Consider the following 18176-nt stretch of genomic DNA (forward strand, 5'->3'; position numbering starts at 1 on the left):
AAAAAAAAAAAAAAAAAAAAAGAAAGAAAGAAAAAGGAAAGAAAGGAAAAGTTACTGTGGCCGCATGCAAGCTGCTGCGGCGTTCTCTGCCGCCCGCTCGGGGAATCTGTGTTCTGCAGCAGATCATCGAAGCAGAGAAAGAGGACATGTGTGCCGGATGGGGTAAATAAAGCCATGGAAGATCGACCGATCTGCTGTGAAACCCAAAAGGTAAATAAAATAGGTAGGTAGTACATACGTTAGTTGGTAGTTTGATAGTACGGTAGAAGAGGTCTGTTCGCCATTGGGGGGGAGCTACCTTGCAGAAGGCCAGGGGGCGCGGTGGTGGGATCGCGACCGATGCAGGGAGGATGATGGAATTGGTATGCTAGTAAGGTTTGGTCATACTGCAGAAGCAGTGATTGGGATTGTCACAATCGGACTCTTAGGTGTGGGATGCTAGTTTGGTATGTCGCATGGATGGCGAACACCATGTTTTGGCATCCGCTCTCATCAGCATAGCACAGTACTCGTGCAAAAGTACCTCTTTGTTGATCTGATCTACCGGATCTATCGCCTTTGCTTTGGTCTCTGCCTGTCTCGCTCGATGGAAATGATGGATACGCGGACCTGATAGACACGTTCTCCTTCACAGTGCCAGAGCACCTGTCAATTGACGACAGTGCCAGGTAGATCCCTGGGAAATGCTTCCCGTTCATGTCAAACAATGGCCACCCTTCCTTCTTTCCTGCTCTGGACTTACGGCAGACTTGACCTAGTTTCAAGGATGAACCCATTCGGGCGAGATTGGAGGAGTAAATTTGCAATGGGGTTTGAGTTAGATTACTTACTCAAGTACATACGGTATCAATCACCTAGTCCTCTGCTCGTTCGACACCCGACGGGGCAAGGATGTGTTCGCCTTTTCCCTTTCTGGGTGGATCAGGGGTCGTAAGACCGACGGTAATGAATCGATAACCCTACCTCCAAGAAATCCGCGGAATCACAGCCGGAGGGATTAGCGTCTCTGTAGTCACGGGATGGCGTTCTAGAAGAGGGAACTGATCGGTCGGCTCAATACGAACCGGTCTGAATTGCCTGCCTGCCCTTCGATCTGGTCCTCAATTACGGGCACTTTCTTTGCTTTTTCTTTGCTTGGGTTTCTTCTTTTGCCCTCTGATCATCATTATCATTATCCATCAACAGCATCATTTCGATTTGCCCCCATTCCCCATTCCCCATTCCCCATTCCAAGACACTACTCCGTACCTACCGAAATGTATCCTTCTTGCTTCCCCAGTCCAGACTAACGCATCCACCCGCCACACTGGGACCTCGACCCATTGCCTCCCTTCTTTCCCCGTCCCGAGCCAGCCCCGATTTCAATGCCCGTTTTTGAGGGGGGGGGGGGGTACCTGAGGGGTACTCTCTCTCTCTCTCGGAGACATATTGATGATGTGCAAAAAGATCGATCGGGATAGAGAAGACTTCGGAGTACGGTACGGTAGATGCACTGGCATTCCACTCACCATAGCTAGTTTACCGGCCCTTTTAGTGCTGGAAATCATTTGATCTATTGAGTTGGTCAGTACTCCGTAGTTACAGTCCACTAACAGGTAATCAGCACACCCGGCTTCTTGCTTCTGATCGCCGTTGTCTCCCTCCCCTTCCCCCCATTCCCCGGTCTTTCCCCCTCCCCCTCCCCCTCCCCAGCCTCACAGCACACACAGACAGTAAGAAAGCCCGCCGCCGCCCGGGTCTCCCCCGTTAGCCCGCTCCTGGAGGATCTACTGCGTTTCCCGGTTCGGGGAGATGATCTACGTGTTGCCCTCAGTGTCGGGCCGGCTCTTTTTTTCTGGAATATAGCATCCACACAGCAGATGCAAATCACTTTTTGGGGAATGATAGGTCTCAGGACGGGGAATTTCTCTTGTCCCCTTCCCGTACCGTAGGCAGCTCCAAAAGAGAGAAGAAGGGAGGAGGGGGGGGGCAGCCACTGTTTACGCTATTCTCGGCTTGAGATTGTGATCTGGAGGGAATAGGGGGGCGAAGAATAAAGAAGAGGAAGATTCTGGAAGAGATTGATTTTTTTTACAGTGAAGCGTGAGCCCACGCTTGGTGTCTGTCTCTCTTTCATCGAGGGTGGTAATGTTGGTGTGGTTTATGATGGATGAAAGGAAAGGAAAGATGCCTGGACCAGCCCAGAACAGGTGGATGCTGGCTGGGCATGAGTCGAGTGGGATGTACCTGACTTCCAACCTCTTTACTCCTCCGTACTCAACCCCAGCTAGCTCGATAGGTATGTACTGTAGCCATGATACTGCGCCAATCCAATCCGACAAGCTGACTCGCCACAGGGTCTAAATACTGACTCAATTCCTGGTCTTTTGAGAGGGTGTAAGCCCTTGGGCTGAACTAACTAATCAACCCAGTACCCATTACCCATGTCTTTCCAACGGGGAACTTGCGTCTATCCATAGCTCTTTGAGCCTGCCACCTAAGTTGTTAGCCACAAAGAAAAACAACGAGTCCTCCCTCTGTCACTCTTTCTGGAGATATTCTAATTTGCCAGAAGCGATGCATAAGTTCTAGACTCTTTCCAGAGGTCCAATCTGATCTTCCGCTGCAGGGTTCTCACTAACCAGTGGTCCAGGGGGTTTTACCGGTACAATAGCAGAGGAGAGAGGAGATGATGGCAATCGTGCAGATTTAGGTTTTGGTTACGGAGTACTTTTCTATCGAATGCATAACCTTCTTGATACACACACACACATACCCACACACACAAAGGTCAATGTACACATCAGTATATCAAGAGCAAGGGCCTCCAGTAAATTAATCTGTCAATTGAATCAGCGCCAGCGCCAGCGCCACAGGGGCCGTTCAGTAAATCGCGCAGCTCTCTCTGTCTTCCTGCTTACCGTCCCATCAACCATATCATTTCCTTCCCACGACTCAGTCCGACCCCAACGCAAGGGGAGCGAATTGCAATGAGGGATTTTACCGGTAACCACCTCATCTCTGCTGTGAGTGTTATCATGACTGGGTGGATTGGTTTTCCAACCCAACGAGGCATATCCATATCTCTCCGTACCGGTATCTCTCTACCGGTCTGCGTACCTATCAATAAACCACGCATGCAATGGATCAAACAATCAATTCCCGCATTGCTTGGTTTAGTTCCTCGATAAGCGAAGCTACACATTCCTGACAGCTAGCCAGGGAGGGATGGCAAGATCGTGATGATCGCATTCCCGATACGGTACCGATGGATCTACCGCGCTGTCTTCCCTTCACTACTCCGTATCGTAGATGTCTTTCCCCTTCCCCTACCGCGGTGGAGCTGGAGCTGGGATTTGTCTCTTCTTACCTTTTCTTTGCTTTGCTTTTTGTTTCTGTGCCTGTGGGCTACCATACCTACAGCCTGAATCTACCCGTACCCGTAACTTAGGCCGTAATGTCATTCGTCCGGATGGGAAGTTCCCCGTTCCGATTCTCCCATGTCAACTGAACTTAGGGCTTAAGTTGGTAAGTAAGAGTCTCGGGGGGAAGTCCGAGTTTTGATCGGTTTGTGGGAGGATAGGATGCAGTCGGTACAGTTGTTTCCGTCGCTGCTAGCTTCCCTATCCCTGCCTAGGAAGTTACCTAAGTTACTAGCTACTAGGTACCTACCACCCACCTACTCTGTTGATGGGAGGTCTGTTCAATGGTTCGGGCTGTGTTCGTCCCGGTCCGATTTGGCTTTTTCTCTTTTGCTTGGAGTGGTCCGGGTTACGGGTGGTACTTCAGATGCAGATACTGGGAGGGAAGATGCTGGAGGTGCAGGTGTTTGAGTGGTGTGGTGCGGTGGTTGTCTTAGGGCAGGGTTACTAGATAGGTACATACTTTATTGTGTTGGGAGAAGGGCTGAGCTCTTGACTGATTTGCGAGGTACAGTGTGATGCTTACATCCTGGATTTGCTTTTCTGGTGTGCTTTTTTGGGGAAAGGTGAAAGGGGAACGGAAGCAGGGGGCAGGGCAGTTTGACAGGCGTTTGATTTCGTGAACTGTTAACTACCTACCTAGGAAGCCGTTGCTTGAGTCAGGGTCTCAGGTGCTTGTACAGTAACTTGACTTATTGGCCAGGCCTGGGTTACAGTAGTTAGTGCTTATGGGGAGGGTAAGGAAAGCTAGTTCGGTTTGTCTGGCAAGTCACATTGCTTTACCTAGTAACGTTATTCTACCTAGACCTGCTTACAGTCCCTGCGTGGCTGCTAGTGTAGATCGGGTATGGTCCGGGAGGTGAGAGGTCTAGACAGCTTGAGCCTTCACCCCGTATTATGAAGCCAACGGGCAGTGCTGGAGCACTACAAATTCTAGGTTACCTGTCGAGACATGTGGAAGATAGTCCGACTTGGTTGTTCCGCTTCATCTTCCAACATTACATGGATGTCGTGGGTGTTTGTTGCCATCTGTCTTTGGCGACGTGATGTATCCGTCTCCTTTCGCGTTCCTCACTGTCTCAGACACAGCTCGCGTTCGCTTCCGAATACCATGCCTGGAAAGGATCCTGGCTGGTGCTCCGCGGCTTGAAGACCCTGTCTTGCTTGCTGGAAATGAGTGTCTTGAGTAATTCCAGGTAATGGAGTTGATGGTTTGAGTTTCCATGGGTCCAGGCAGGTGTGCTGCTCATGGCTACGGTAAGTCAGGGGAGGGAGGGATTGGATTTCAATGTCTCAACTGAGCTGAAACAATTATAAGCATCATCATCATTAAGTGATAGGTCATGGCGATTTCGTTCCTCCCTCATATTCATCGATCCCTCACGGCAAAGAAAATCACGAGTTGGTGTTCGTGCCGTACTTCTCAACACATCCATGTGCCATCTCGTACTGCAAGAATTCAAACCCACGAGCGTCAGCCTCCCATGTTCCCTCCATCGTCCAAGACAGTGGGAGACAGTTTCACTCACCTGTTCATCGGTCTGGCAAATCAACACCCGCGGTCCCCTGGAACCACCAGCCTTGGAAACATCCACCACCGTCTGGCCCTCGCCCGGGCCCTTGTCGTTGGACGCCTCGTCGATGGCGAAACCGAGACACTGGCATCGCTCGATCACCGCCTTCCGCAGGAGAGCGCTCTTCTCGCCAATGCCTCCCGCAAACACGAGGGCGTCGACCTTGCCGCCCAGCTTCAGGTAGTAATTCCCGATGTAGCCGAGGATACGGTCCACGATGATATCGAACGCGAGCTTGTGGCTGGGGCTCGGGGGGTTCTCGACGGCGATCTGGGAGAAGTCGGTGGTGCCCGTCAGGGCCTTCCACCCGGACTTCTTGTTGAGGATTTCTTCGGCCTAGACGAGAGGATTAGCTGCGCTGCACTACACTGAGCAGTGCCCAAAGGATTACCATACCGTGCTGATGTGCATTTCTTTGGTGCTGGCCGGGCTCAATTTGCCTGCTTCGCTGGTGTAGTGGAATACGAGTCTGGTCACAGTGTCTCCTTAGCCTTGTTCTTTGCCCCAAAAAAGTTGCTAGGGTTCTCCCTTACGATGGATCGATATCTCCGCTTCGCGTCGCTCCCGGTAGTCCCGCCAGAGGAGTCAAGCCCATCCTGTACACAAAGATTAGTGTCTAACTTCCACCGACAAACAAACTGCAAGCGAGGCATCTCCCTTACGTGGTATCGACCGATTTGCCATCCTTGATTGCACACATCGAAGCGCCGCTTCCGACATGCATCGCGATCACGCTGGTCTGCTCAACGGGCTTGCTGAGGAATTCCGCCACCGATCGCAGGATATACGAGTAGCTGATGCCATGGAAGCCATACTTCCGGAGACCCTTGGATTTAGCCACTTCCGGATCGATGGGGTACGTGCGCACGTGCTCGGGGATCGTCTGGTGGAATGCCGAGTCGAAGAAGGTGATGCTTTTCACGTCGGGGATCTCGGTCCGGCAGTGACGGATGATTTCCAGGGCTGAGAAGTTGTGTCTGTATTCCATTGCGTAAGTTTGGACGGTAGGAACACCAATATCGCACATCAGGCCGGGAGGAGGGGGGGGGGGGGGGGGGGAGTCTAAAAAACATACAAAGGAGCCAGATCCTCCAATTTCTCCAAATGGTGATAGGTCTCGTCGGTGATCACCACGGAGGAGTCGTAGTCACCCCCGTGGACGACGCGGTGGCAGATGTAGGCCAGATCGTCCTTGCTGCCGACTTCCGACAGTTCCGGGTCGGAGACGCAGCGGTCGAGGAGGAACTTGAAGGCGTCTTGCGGGGTTCCGATGCTTTCCTTGATCTCCTCGGTGTGGTTCTTCTCGCCGCAGGTGTACTTGAGCTTGGCGGGTGGGGCGGTGATGCCGGAGACCTGCGCGGTCGCGATCACCTTGGGGTGCTGCTCGAAGGTATAGAAGGTGAGTTTGACCGACGAGGAGCCGGCATTGACGGAGAGGATGGACTTGCGGGGCATGGTGAGGGGAATTAAATAAAATTATAAGTGTTGAGTAGGTAGTGAGAAGGGAGAGGGGAGGGGAGGGGATTTTGGTAGGCGGGGTATGTATGTACAAGATGCAAGGAGATAGATCTCTATGTAGCAGTTCCAACAGTCCGTCAATTTTCCTGGCTAGGCCGGCCCTATAGTTATATGTGACTGTCTAATGATCAAAATCTCGGAGTTGCATTGCCGTATGGGTCCAGTTGCATGTATGATCTTGCAGGTGGGCAGAGCAGTTCTTGGAAGTTGTTCGTAGCTCAGAAAGATTGGTGGGGAGAAAGATAGCGAAAGTGATTGAAAGTGGTTGGGTCACGGGTGATGTCAGAGACCCTTCACCAGGTGACGTAGCGGGAAGCCAAAAAAAAAAAATAGCAGGTAGAGTCGGACAGGATACAATGTCAAGTTTGTCAACACCGGGCTTATTTCAAGCTACATCTCCCCTCTCCCTTAACCTGGTGGCCTGATATCTTTTTCGTACTTTGCCTGTCTTCGTCTAATCATTTACCCTGCTGTCCTCCACGTGGGATTTATCCAATCCTCGCGTATATTTCTAACTACTACTCGCTTCCTACTTTCTCCGTTACCTTATCACGATAAGCCCAAATACACCCACGGGTTACAGTATCAGCCCATCATGCCGGGAGAAGTCATCGATCGGCCGAATCCCAAGCCGGAACCATCCCACATCCCTGATCTCGTTGAACAATTGCAGGCCCAACTCCAGACAACTAAGCTAGAGGAATCAGATTACGATGCTTTGCAGAAGTATCGTCGTGCGGCGGCGTACATCGCTGCTGGTAAGCCAGACACTTAATCTGTTACCACCATCGTCACACAAACACAAAATAATGGCTGACTGTGTTTACAGCGATGATCTTCCTTCAGGACAACGTGCTGCTGAAACGTGGATTGAAGCATGAGGACATTAAGCCTCGACTCCTGGGTGAGTCTACCCTCATACCGGTTCCGTTCCAGAACCACAGCAGCAGCAACAGCAACAGCAACAGCAACAGCAGCTCATACTTCTTCCGCAGGTCACTGGGGTACATGTCCCGGGTTGATCCTGGTGTACTCACATCTGAACTACCTGGTCCGGAAGCAGGATTTGAATATGCTCTACGTGGTTGGACCAGGCCACGGCGCTCCGGCTCTGCTAGCCTCCCTCTGGCTGGAGGGCTCATTGGGCAAATTCTACCCCGAATATTCGCGCAACATGGACGGTCTCCGTCAACTCATCTCGACCTTCAGCACGAGTGCTGGACTTCCTAGGTAACGAGAACGACTTGCTTGCGGTTGAGGTTGGCTCCTGGTAGACATGTTGCTGACCTCCTTTTCTTCCCTTTCAACAGCCATATCAATGCAGAAACTCCCGGTGCGATTCATGAGGGTGGTGAACTGGGTTATGCCCTGGCTGTCTCGTTCGGTGCGGTCATGGATAACCCGGATCTTATTGTCACCTGTGTGGTTGGCGATGGAGAAGCGGAAACCGGTCCGACTGCCACGTAAGTCCATTCCATCCGGTGGTCGTCGTCCGTTGGTCAGCATATGCTGATGCTGATGCTGATGATGTTTCAAGCTCGTGGCATGCCATCAAGTACATTGACCCCGCTGAGTCGGGCGCCGTCTTACCCATCCTCCACGTCAACGGGTTCAAGATTAGCGAGCGCACCATCTTCGGGTGCATGGACAACAAGGAACTCATCACTCTTTTCACGGGCTACGGCTACCAAGTCCGCATTGTTGAGAACCTGGAGGATATTGACACCGACCTTCACAACTCCATGGCGTGGGCGGTTGATGAGATCCACAAGATCCAGAAGGCTGCACGTTCGGGCAAGCCAATCATGAAGCCTCGTTGGCCGATGCTTGTGCTGCGGACACCAAAGGTAGGTTCTTATGCAGCCAATCTTCTGATCATCGGGGAAAGCTAATTTGTAATCTCAAAGGGCTGGTCTGGACCCAAGGAGCTTCATGGAACGTTCATCGAAGGTTCATTCCATTCGCACCAGGTGCCTCTCCCCAACGCGAAGAAAGACGAGGAGGAGCTTGCTGCTCTGGAGAAGTGGCTTTCTGCTTATGGTCCGAACGAGCTGTTCACCGAAGGTGGTGATATCATCGATGAGATCAAGTCCGTGATTCCTGCAGACGACGAAAAGAAGCTGGGCCAGCGAGCCGAGGCCTACAAGGGATACACGGCACCGGAGCTCCCCAACTGGAAGGAGCTAGGCGTGGAAAAGGGCACCCAAGAAAGTGCTATGAAGGCGATTGGCAGATTGATCGACCAAGTGTTCACCAAGAACCCACACAGTGTCCGACTGTTCTCTCCGGATGAGCTGGAAAGTAACAAGCTCGACGCTGCTCTGTCGCACACCGGAAGAAACTTTCAATGGGATCAATTTTCAAACGCCAAAGGGGGTCGCGTCATCGAGGTGCTGAGTGAACATCTGTGCCAGGGCTTCATGCAAGGTTACACCTTGACCGGCCGCACCGGTATCTTCCCGTCCTACGAGAGTTTCCTGGGCATCATCCACACGATGATGGTGCAGTATGCCAAGTTCAACAAGATGGTGAGTTGACTCAAGCCCTCCCCTGTCTGTTGCCTGTTGGTACTGATCTTAGTAGGCTCAAGAGACGTCCTGGCACAGCCCTGTGAGCAGTCTCAATTACATCGAGACTAGCACTTGGGCCCGGCAGGAGCACAATGGATTTTCTCACCAGAACCCATCCTTCATTGGTGCAGTCCTCAAGCTGAAGCCCACGGCCGCCCGCGTGTACCTGCCACCTGATGCCAACACTTTCCTATCCACGCTTCACCATTGTCTCAAGTCCAAGAATTACATCAACCTGATGGTGGGCTCCAAGCAGCCGACTCCGGTGTACCTCAGCCCGGAGGAGGCAGAGAATCACTGCAGAGCGGGGGCGTCGATCTGGAAGTTCTGCAGCACTGATGGGGGTCTGGACCCTGATGTTGTGCTTGTCGGCATCGGCGTCGAGGTGATGTTTGAAGTCATCGCTGCAGCGGCTATCCTCCGCAAGCGTTGCCCCGAGCTCCGAGTCCGGATTGTGAACGTGACGGACCTGTTGATCCTTGAGAACCACGGGCAGCACCCGCATGCTCTGACGACGGAAGCCTTCGACAGCCTGTTTGGATCCGACCGACCCATCCACATCAACTACCACGGATACCCAACTGAGCTGAAGGGGCTGCTCTTCGGCCGGCCTGGTCTGGACCGGGTCACCATCGAAGGATATATGGAAGAAGGCAGTACCACAACTCCGTTCGACATGATGCTGTTGAACCACGTTTCACGTTACCACGTGGCGCAGGCAGCTGTCATCGGGGCCTCCAGACGAAACGAGAGAGTCCAGGTACGCCAGCAGGAGCTGTGTGCGGAGCTCGGCCACGAGATTGCTGAAACACGCAAGTACATCCTCAAGAATCGGCAGGGTAAGCAAACCTCACTTTCAAACTCCCAGAATTTTGATCATCGGAACCCGTGCTGATCGTCTTGCATAGACCCCGAAGGTACTTATGAGACGCCCTCCTTTGACTGAGAAGCTGTCGGATGATTATGAGTCATGAGAAATAAGACAATCAATAGTTAATAGAGTTTTCAGATTCATTCCTTTGTCTAGTTAAGTTATAGGTAGACGTATGAGTAAGTAGGGGAAATCGGGTCTTAAAAGGCTATGATTGCCAAGGGACATGGCTTCGTGTTGAGCGTCGTCCACTATTCCCAAAATGTAGAAGCTTGCGATGAATAGCGGCGGGACCGGCCGTAGAAGCCTGATTCTTTAGGCAGCACATTAATTAATCCTTCAGTGAAGCTGACATCGGAGCGGCTCACGGAGTCCTCTAACGTTATCTCCGCCTCTCAACTCACTGCCACATGGAACACGGGGGCTCAACAATGATCAGGCTGCCATGTTTGCCTGGATCCCTAATGGAGATATAGCATCATCAAGGGCGTACGTATCACGTCCTGCATGGAGACTTAGGTTTTGTTGTTTACACGAGTCGCGACGTTGACATCGGAGTTGGCTCTTCCCGATCTCCGCTTCCCTGTCAACTTTTCCCCCTACGTCAGCCGGGTTAGGATGAGAGTGAGATCCCGACTGACGAAGCTGAAAGGGTCTGGGCGCTGAAACGAGCCCTCACGCATTGTGGCCTTGGCCAACTGCAGCTTCAGCTGCAGCAACGACAGGTCACTGCTTCTATCCCATGAGACAGGCGGACACTTTATGCACGGCATTCGGCGGTGGTGATTCGCCTAACAAATGTCCCGGCCGTGGCTCTCTCGGGAGCTTCGGCAATCGTTAGGCGTTATATGTGACAATCTAAACCCGATTCGGTGTACCTTGCGAGTCCATATCTTCGCCGCGCAACTATGGAACCAGCCAATTCCCCCCCGTCAGCTCTCTTTTTTGGGTCTCGCCCAAAATACCGTGGACATTCGGCGAATGAGCGGTTTGGTTTCCTTGATGGTCCTGAATTACTAATGGAACCGGCCAGGGACCATCACCCCCGGGGGTGTGAAACAATCAATTAGATTCTCAGGTAGCACAGATTTTCACCGTCTTTCTCGACAAGGCTGGCTATGATGGGTGGCCCAGAAAGTACAGTACAGGGGATCCCCTCCCCCAGGCAGACATGATGTGATACGAATAGGATCAAACGTGGATGGGCTTGGAAACCAAGGTTTTGGAAGGATCGCGCGGCGCGTTGTACAGTACACACACAACGTACCCTTACCCTTACCCTGGCTCCATACAATCGGATCTGACCCTGCCTATGGCTCGGCCACTCATTTTTCTTTCTCATCTCTGCATTCACAGGTGGAGCAATTCCGTTCACCCTGTGGAGTAATCCCGTTCCCTCGCTTGGTCTTATATAGCACGGCCCCGGTGCTATTTTCTCTGCGGCTTTTTGTATCTTCTCCTTTTTTCCCCCCGCCTCTGTGTGTTTTTAGATATCAGAACTGTTCACGCCATCTATCTACGATTCTTGACAAACGTCCGAACGTCTCTGTGATTATTGCGGCTGTCGACTGGGATCTAATTCAAGATGAGCAACAGCACGCTTGCGGCTCAGGCCGAGTTCCGCCAGTCGTTGAGGGAGGGCTGCCATGCTTACGTGGAGGGGTATGGCACATCATATGGCTACCAGCCATCACTGGCCGCAGGCATCGTATTCTGCGTGCTCTTTGGGGTCTCCATGCTTGCGCATCTGGTGCAGATGGTATGGAAGAGGACATGGTGGTGTACGGTATTCGTCCTCGGGTGTGCTGGTACGTCCCCATCCTGATCTTTGCACATCTGGTCTGCCTGCGCGCGAACTGACAAGCTTCTTTCCAGTTGAACTCATCGGTTGGGCCGGTCGTACATGGTCTGCAGAGTGTCCATATAACTCGACTGCGTTCCTGATGCAGATTTCCACCCTGATCATCGGTAAGTCGCGCAAATCTCCTTGAAAGGCTCATACACCAAACATTGGCCCTAATCCACCATCTCGGTTTCAGCCCCAACCTTCTTCACCGCGGGAATCTACGTCCTTCTGGGCCGGTTTATTGCGCTGATGGGCCCGGAAACCTCGATGCTGAGCCCCAAGCTGTACCTCTGGATCTTCGTCACCTGCGACATTGTGTCGTTGGTCGTGCAGGCCATCGGCGGCGGGCTGGCGTCGATCGCCTACAACAGCGCGGACGGCAACACCGAGCCCGGCACGCACACCATGGTGGCCGGTATCGTCTTCCAGCTGGCCTCGATCACCGTCTTCGTCCTGCTGGCGGCCGACTTCGTGCGCCGCACCCTGCGCCTCCGCCTCCTGCAGACCATGACCGGCTCCGTCGTGCCCCTGCTGGGCGCCATGATTCTGTCGGTCGTCGTCATCTACGTCCGGAGCATCTACCGCACGATCGAGCTGTCGCAGGGCTGGTCCGGCTACCTCATCACCCACGAGGTGTACTTCATCGTCCTCGACGGCGTCATGATGGTCATCGCCGTCGCCGTGTTCAACGTCTTCCACCCCGGCTGGCTGCTGCCCAAGGGGGCCGTGAAGCCGTTCCATCGAGAGATCAACTCGTTCGACATGGAGAGACGATGAATCCCGGAACGATTCGCTTCTGTTTTTGCATTTTCATTGCATGCGCGAATTCCATATCCGAGTATTTTTTGGGGGGCCTTATACTTTCTTTTTCATTCCCACCACCCTCCTCCCCCTTTCTCTGTAATTGACTTATTCTGTCCCGAACATAGACTCTATACCCCACCCCCACTTCTATCTTCCTATCTTCTCATCTCATCACGATAATCACATAGACAGGTAGACAAAATACCACCACATCCTCATCCTCTCCTCAACCTATCCTCAAACCCACTCAACCACCGAAAAAAAAAAGGATCAATCACATCCGTTTCAGATGAAACATTCAAGAGAACCCCGGGACCCCCAGGGGGAATCTTCTCCGCAACCCAGAGTTCCGATCCGATGAAATTGGGTTGGCGTTTGTTTCATCTTCGGTTTCAAGGTTTCCGCGACACGGACCCAAAAATTGGGCTGGCTCTCGGAAGGCAGGTAGACTTGATCGACCGTTTCCCTCTCACCCCCTGGTTGTCTTGATTGGTTGGTTGGTTGGTACAGTATTCCTTTCATCGCCGTGCGTAGAGTTTGTTTTTTCTGCTTTTTTGGGGGGGGTTGCAGGGCTTGACTGCTTGCTGTACTATGCTCTTGCTGAATTGTGGGTCTTGGGCTGAGGCTGTAGGTACCAGGACTTGGTACAGGACTTTGTGGTTTCAACGGGAAGCTTAGAACTTAGGCTTCGCAGGTTCGAGCTACCAAGTCGGAGATTGCTTGGTTTTTCAGAATGTAGTCTACAGGTCAGGGGAGAGTTTTGCCCGAGCTCGGTCCTGAGCTGCCAGACATTTAAGTTTTGAAGATGGACGTGATATTTTCAGGGATATTGACACACGATAAAAAAAAAAGAGTCAGGAAAGACGAAAAGGAAAAAGAAACAAAATCGAAAGGGTAAGGTCATAAGAGAAGCACAATCTCCCGGAAAACAGCCATCCAGTCCTTTTCGCCAACTTCCCAGAACGCCCCGTTCAATTTGGTGGGGAGGTGCTGGGGAGGGGGTTTGCTTAATTGCACCGTTGCTCCGCCCGCTGACATACATTGCTTGCTTTAAAGGGGATACTGAAAGACACAAAGAGAATCGCAAGAAGAAAGTATTGACACTCTGCTTCGGTGAGAAGATTTCCCTTGGTAGCGAACGTGATGCGATACCGAAATTCCTTTGCTTCGGCAGAAGAGACCGTGTTCCATGGAGTCATAAGAAGTAGATGGGTGAAGCGAGATATTCCCTACGAGATCATACGCCGTCCACCGACTCGATCCATCCGAACATCAATCCGTTCACCAGCGCAGCAGCGGCCCACACCAGCCCCCAGGCCGAGGCGCCCTCCACGCTCACGCGGTTTACCGTGCCTGCGACCTGGATGACCGTGTTGGCGAGCAACATACCCGCCAGAACAACGGTGCGCGAGACCAGCACTTGAGTCTTGGGGGAGAGGGTGCCCCAGGTCTTGCGGTAGACGGCGCACGCGAGGTACTCGCCGTCCTGGGTGGAGGTGGAGGGTTTCGTGGTCTTCTCGGTCTTCTCGGTCTTCTTGTCGCTGGCAGCAGACGCACCGGTCGAGCTGGCGAAGAGGAAGTCGCGCGCCGCAAAGCCGGCGGGGAGGAGAGTCAGGAAGAGAGCCGGGAGGCCGGCGGGTCCGGCGTGCACGGCTGAGATGTCGGGGATGCCCTCGAAGTGGAGGACCAGGTTGGTGGGCAGCCACGGGGTGGCGTAGCTGAGGTAGAGGGCCACGGTGAAGATCGCGGTCGCGACCATAGTCGTATAGGCGGTTGTGGCGCGGTCTTGCAGGATGAGGCGGTTGGAGACGGTCTCCGGGCTCGCGTGGGCGAGATCATGGAAAGAGTTGGGGCGGCGGAGGAGGGTGAAGGGGAGGACCGTCGAGAGGATGGTGATCGCATACGAGGCCAGGATGGTGGTCGGTCGCACGCCGTAGAAGGTGGAGAGGAGGGAGTAGGTCGGAAGATGGGTGAGGAAGGTGAAGGAGCAGACATCATGGCCTGCGCGAAGAGGTCAGTTTCATCGGAGGGGAATGCTGTGAGAAGAGGCATACATACTGTCGTATCCCAGAATCCAGGCCAGCCCGACCTCAACGGCCTTCCACGCCATCAACCCTCCCACTTCCCACCAGGTCTCAAGATGCTTGCTCACATTGCCGAGCTCGCCCCGGGTCACGATCGGCATGAGCGTAAATAGGCCAGAGCTCAGAGCTAGGCTGCTGACAACGGCCAGAAGGAATCGCGCTGGGGGTGGAATTCGCTCCAACTGCGTCTTGTGGTGGGGCTGCGCACTGGCGCTGGGCTCTTGGATTATTGTCACAGAGGACAGCACTTCTTTCTTGCGCGGGGACATGGTTCGAATCTGATCGTCGTGTTTGTTCACAGATGTGTGGTTGTGCTGTTAGTGGCGATAGAAGTTGGTGCGACGAGGGTGTTCTTGTAGTCAAGGCTGGTCAGATTGAGAGGAGGGGGGAGGGAGGGGTGAGGGAGGGGTGATGGAGGGGGATGAAAGAATGAGGAAGAGAAAGGACAACACGAGACACGAGATAAAGAAAGAAAGAAAGATTAATGATGAGGCTGGGAATGTTTGGCCCTCGCGGGCGGTGAGGTCAGCAGTGGATGATGTCATTCGTCCATGATGCAAACAAGGACCCTGGTTCGCGGACTGAGGCAGCAAGGCATTCGTTCCACTATACCTCATCATTATGGCATGCATGTTTGTTTATTCCTATACATTCAATAACTGTACAATTCGGTTGTATACATGATGCCAATGGGATCACCAAGAGAACAAGTCAACACTTATTCAGGTCTGGCTATTGCCTCGCAAAGCCTGCAATGCATGTCGCGTCGCAGGCTACTTACATCTCCCAGCATCGTCCTCAATCGTCCTCTTTCTCTGGCTCGCTCTCTACCACGGAAAACTCCGCCGCGCCTTGCTCGCGACCCTTGCCATCCCGCATAACCAGCTGGTATTTGCCCTGATTCCATAGGTCTTTGATCGTCAATTCGCGCGTACGTCCGAGACTTTCGATGTCTCCAATACGCGTCAGTGTGCCCTCCAAGTGCTCATCGAACCCTGGCCAGTTGCAGATTTCACGGAACGCGTTCTGCATCGGAACCGAGTCGGCTCGAACCATGGCTCGAGAGTCGATAGTGAAGATGTTTTCATGATCATAACTCTGGACGAAATCGGCTCTCGTCATGATCTGCCGGGCTTCGTGGAGGGGGATCTCTGGGAGGATGTGGCCTAGCTCCGGGTGATAGGAATGCTTCATCTTCTTTTCCTCTTCCACAAGTGCCTTGGCCAGCACCATCGCGGCGGACTATCATCGTTGTCAGTCAAATTTTGTCCGTCCTGACCTGAGGAGAACCATACCGCATATTTTTGCTGGTCCATCACATCATCATCCATCTCGGGACCCAGAATCCAGCACTTGTTAAGAAACCATGTCTTCTCAGCCGTGCAAATATCCTGACACAATTTCTTGTAATCAGGGGCCTTAGCCACCCGATTCAGGAAGGACAGCCGCCCTCCAACGGCATCGTACACCTTCTCCAGATCCTCAGGCGATAGCTCTTCACCGAAATACTGCTTACGGTATCTCTTCAGAGCCTCCATGGCCGGTTCCTTGGGCAAATCTTTAACAGGGATGACTTCCATGCGCGTCGCATAGCGCTTGAGGCGTTCGTACACCCAGTAGTCATCGCTATTCAGGACTTTGGTTGTCAACTATTAGTGATAGATCCACAAGTTACATATTGAATCAAACTTACTCGTCGTGACAAGGCCACTTGCGGCCCACTGCTCGGCTCGTTGCTGAATGACCTCGAGAAGATCTTGGCCATCATGATCGTCGCGGACCAAGTGTGCGCTATTGACAATCAAAATCAAGGGACTCTTCTTCGTGCGCCGTCTAGTCAAAGCGACCTTTTCTAGCTTGTTGAATGCGCGCTCAATATCCAGGAGAGCGGTTGTGTCCCGGGGGCCCTTGATGCTGAATAAACTTCCAATGTAGCTGCAAGATGCGCACTATGTGTCAGTCAAGCCATCACAGTAGCCAGGCCAATAGCCTTCATATGTACTCGCTTACTCTTCATGGAATTCATAGTCCAGTGCTTTACCCAGACGGATCCGGAAGATCTCCAGATCCCCATGCGCCTCGAACATTGCGCAACCCTCGCCGTTGATCTTACGCATCGCTTCGAGGATCATGGACGTCTTCCCCGTCCCTTTCTCCCCGACCAACAGGTAATAGCGTCCTACTCCGAGGCCGGAGACAATCCTGTCGATGCGGGCTTGCTCGTCACGGACTACCCAATGCTCTTCATGGTTGAAGCGGTGTTTGCCTTCCTCGATCCCGGCAATTTCAAGCGCAGGGTCGCCAGGATTGAAAGCATTCTCCATTTTTTCCAGGATCAGATACTTGTAGTACCGATGATACGCATATCCGGCTAGACTAGTGCCATAATCAGCGAACCACGAGCGCTTGCATGTCGTGAGGAAGCAGATCTTACCCTAGAATTGCAAGAGAGGCGAATGTCGTGGCCGCCGTCTCCATCATCTTCAGCAAAGTCGACCTCACCGTGGGCTCCTCCTCCGCCTCCTTCTCGTTTTTCTTCTTCTCCCGGCTCTTGGGCTCTTCAGATGTGCTTTGCTCTAACGAGTCGGGCCCCGCCAATACAGGCCCCTGCGTGAAATTTCGTACGACATAAGGGGTGGTGATTCGATGATTCCGGGGAGGTCGTGGCAGGCCAGCCCGGGCGAGAGAACTCAGGGACCGGGAAGCATGTCGATACAACATCATCCTCCACCAGCCGGATATCGTGGAGGTGTCTAGCAAGATTTCTCGAAGACGAAGGGGTCATGAAAAAAAGAAAAGAACGACTGAATGAAAGCCAAGAACAGGGCGATAGATCCTGTGCTTTGAGGTGATAAGAACGAATGGTCCGGGACGTCGGCGCAGATAGATTAATGTATGACAAAGGACGAGTGACGGGATCTGATATACTACATGCAACGAGTGCCAAGTGCAATTAGCAGGGAGGAAATTGGGCCGGAAGAACAGATTCTGCCCATGCACGGACCAGGGACTAAGGAGCGTCAACGGTGAGCAGGTCCAAAAGAAGGAAGAAAGTTGAGGTGGGAAAATGTAAGGGAAAAAAAAGAGTGTCGGGAAGGTTCAGCCAGCAACAGGAAGATGAGGTGTATCTATGGGGTGCAGAACCAATCATTCGTTTACTGGCTTGCGCATCTCTGGTTCGTCTGCTGCGCCTCCGATCGTCGAAACTTATGCACTATAAATTCTGATAGTGGCCTTGGCATTGACCATGCTGTGGCTGACCGTTCAGTATCCAGCGGCTCAATGTCTAATATGTACTCCGTAGTTTGTTGGAGGTTGAGATGGAATTAATGACTACTCGATGCCAAGTGTTCTTGAATCGATTGCTTGAATCCTGAGCCTAAATAGGATGAACAATAAAAAAAGGCACGTGACCCTGTCAGGAACGATTCTACCGTAGCACGGCACCTGCCAGCTTTACCTATTTTACACCGGTGTCTGTCTCAACGATTGGCTATCCAGTACCAGT

General features: G+C 52.7%; 4 protein-coding genes across 4 annotated transcripts; 2 read left to right on the forward strand and 2 right to left on the reverse strand.

The window, feature by feature from the left end:
• Positions 1-4796: 4796 nt before the first annotated feature.
• Positions 4797-6430, reverse strand: BO66DRAFT_409630 (putative acetate kinase; the record flags this gene model as incomplete). The annotated part of the gene is made up of 6 exons (XM_025649196.1): positions 4797-4850; positions 4931-5311; positions 5372-5444; positions 5509-5571; positions 5638-5952; positions 6051-6430. 6 exons carry the CDS (start codon positions 6428-6430, stop codon positions 4797-4799), a joined length of 1266 nt encoding a protein of 421 aa, XP_025506120.1.
• Positions 6431-6881: 451 nt separating this feature from the next.
• On the forward strand, positions 6882-10070 carry BO66DRAFT_389993 (putative phosphoketolase). The gene is made up of 8 exons (XM_025646908.1): positions 6882-7251; positions 7323-7397; positions 7489-7723; positions 7804-7956; positions 8031-8340; positions 8401-9021; positions 9077-9902; positions 9972-10070. Exons 1-8 carry the CDS (start codon positions 7089-7091, stop codon positions 10007-10009), a joined length of 2421 nt encoding a protein of 806 aa, XP_025506121.1. The 5' UTR covers positions 6882-7088; the 3' UTR covers positions 10010-10070.
• Positions 10071-11324: 1254 nt separating this feature from the next.
• BO66DRAFT_389995 (RTA1 domain-containing protein) lies at positions 11325-12757 on the forward strand. The gene is made up of 3 exons (XM_025646909.1): positions 11325-11742; positions 11810-11902; positions 11974-12757. Exons 1-3 carry the CDS (start codon positions 11520-11522, stop codon positions 12555-12557), a joined length of 900 nt encoding a protein of 299 aa, XP_025506122.1. The 5' UTR covers positions 11325-11519; the 3' UTR covers positions 12558-12757.
• Positions 12758-13821: 1064 nt separating this feature from the next.
• On the reverse strand, positions 13822-17146 carry BO66DRAFT_409633 (ATP-binding protein; the record flags this gene model as incomplete). Its single annotated transcript, XM_025649197.1, has 7 exons — positions 13822-14585; positions 14643-14982; positions 15500-15910; positions 15964-16304; positions 16362-16603; positions 16679-17044; positions 17103-17146. The coding sequence occupies 7 exons, from the start codon at positions 17144-17146 to the stop codon at positions 13822-13824; spliced, it is 2508 nt and encodes an 835-aa protein (XP_025506123.1).
• Between the last annotated feature and the right edge of the window lie 1030 nt (positions 17147-18176).

Source organism: Aspergillus aculeatinus (assembly GCF_003184765.1).
Source record: "Aspergillus aculeatinus CBS 121060 unplaced genomic scaffold BO66scaffold_12, whole genome shotgun sequence".
In the NCBI taxonomy this organism is placed as follows: Eukaryota; Fungi; Ascomycota; class Eurotiomycetes; order Eurotiales; family Aspergillaceae; genus Aspergillus; species Aspergillus aculeatinus.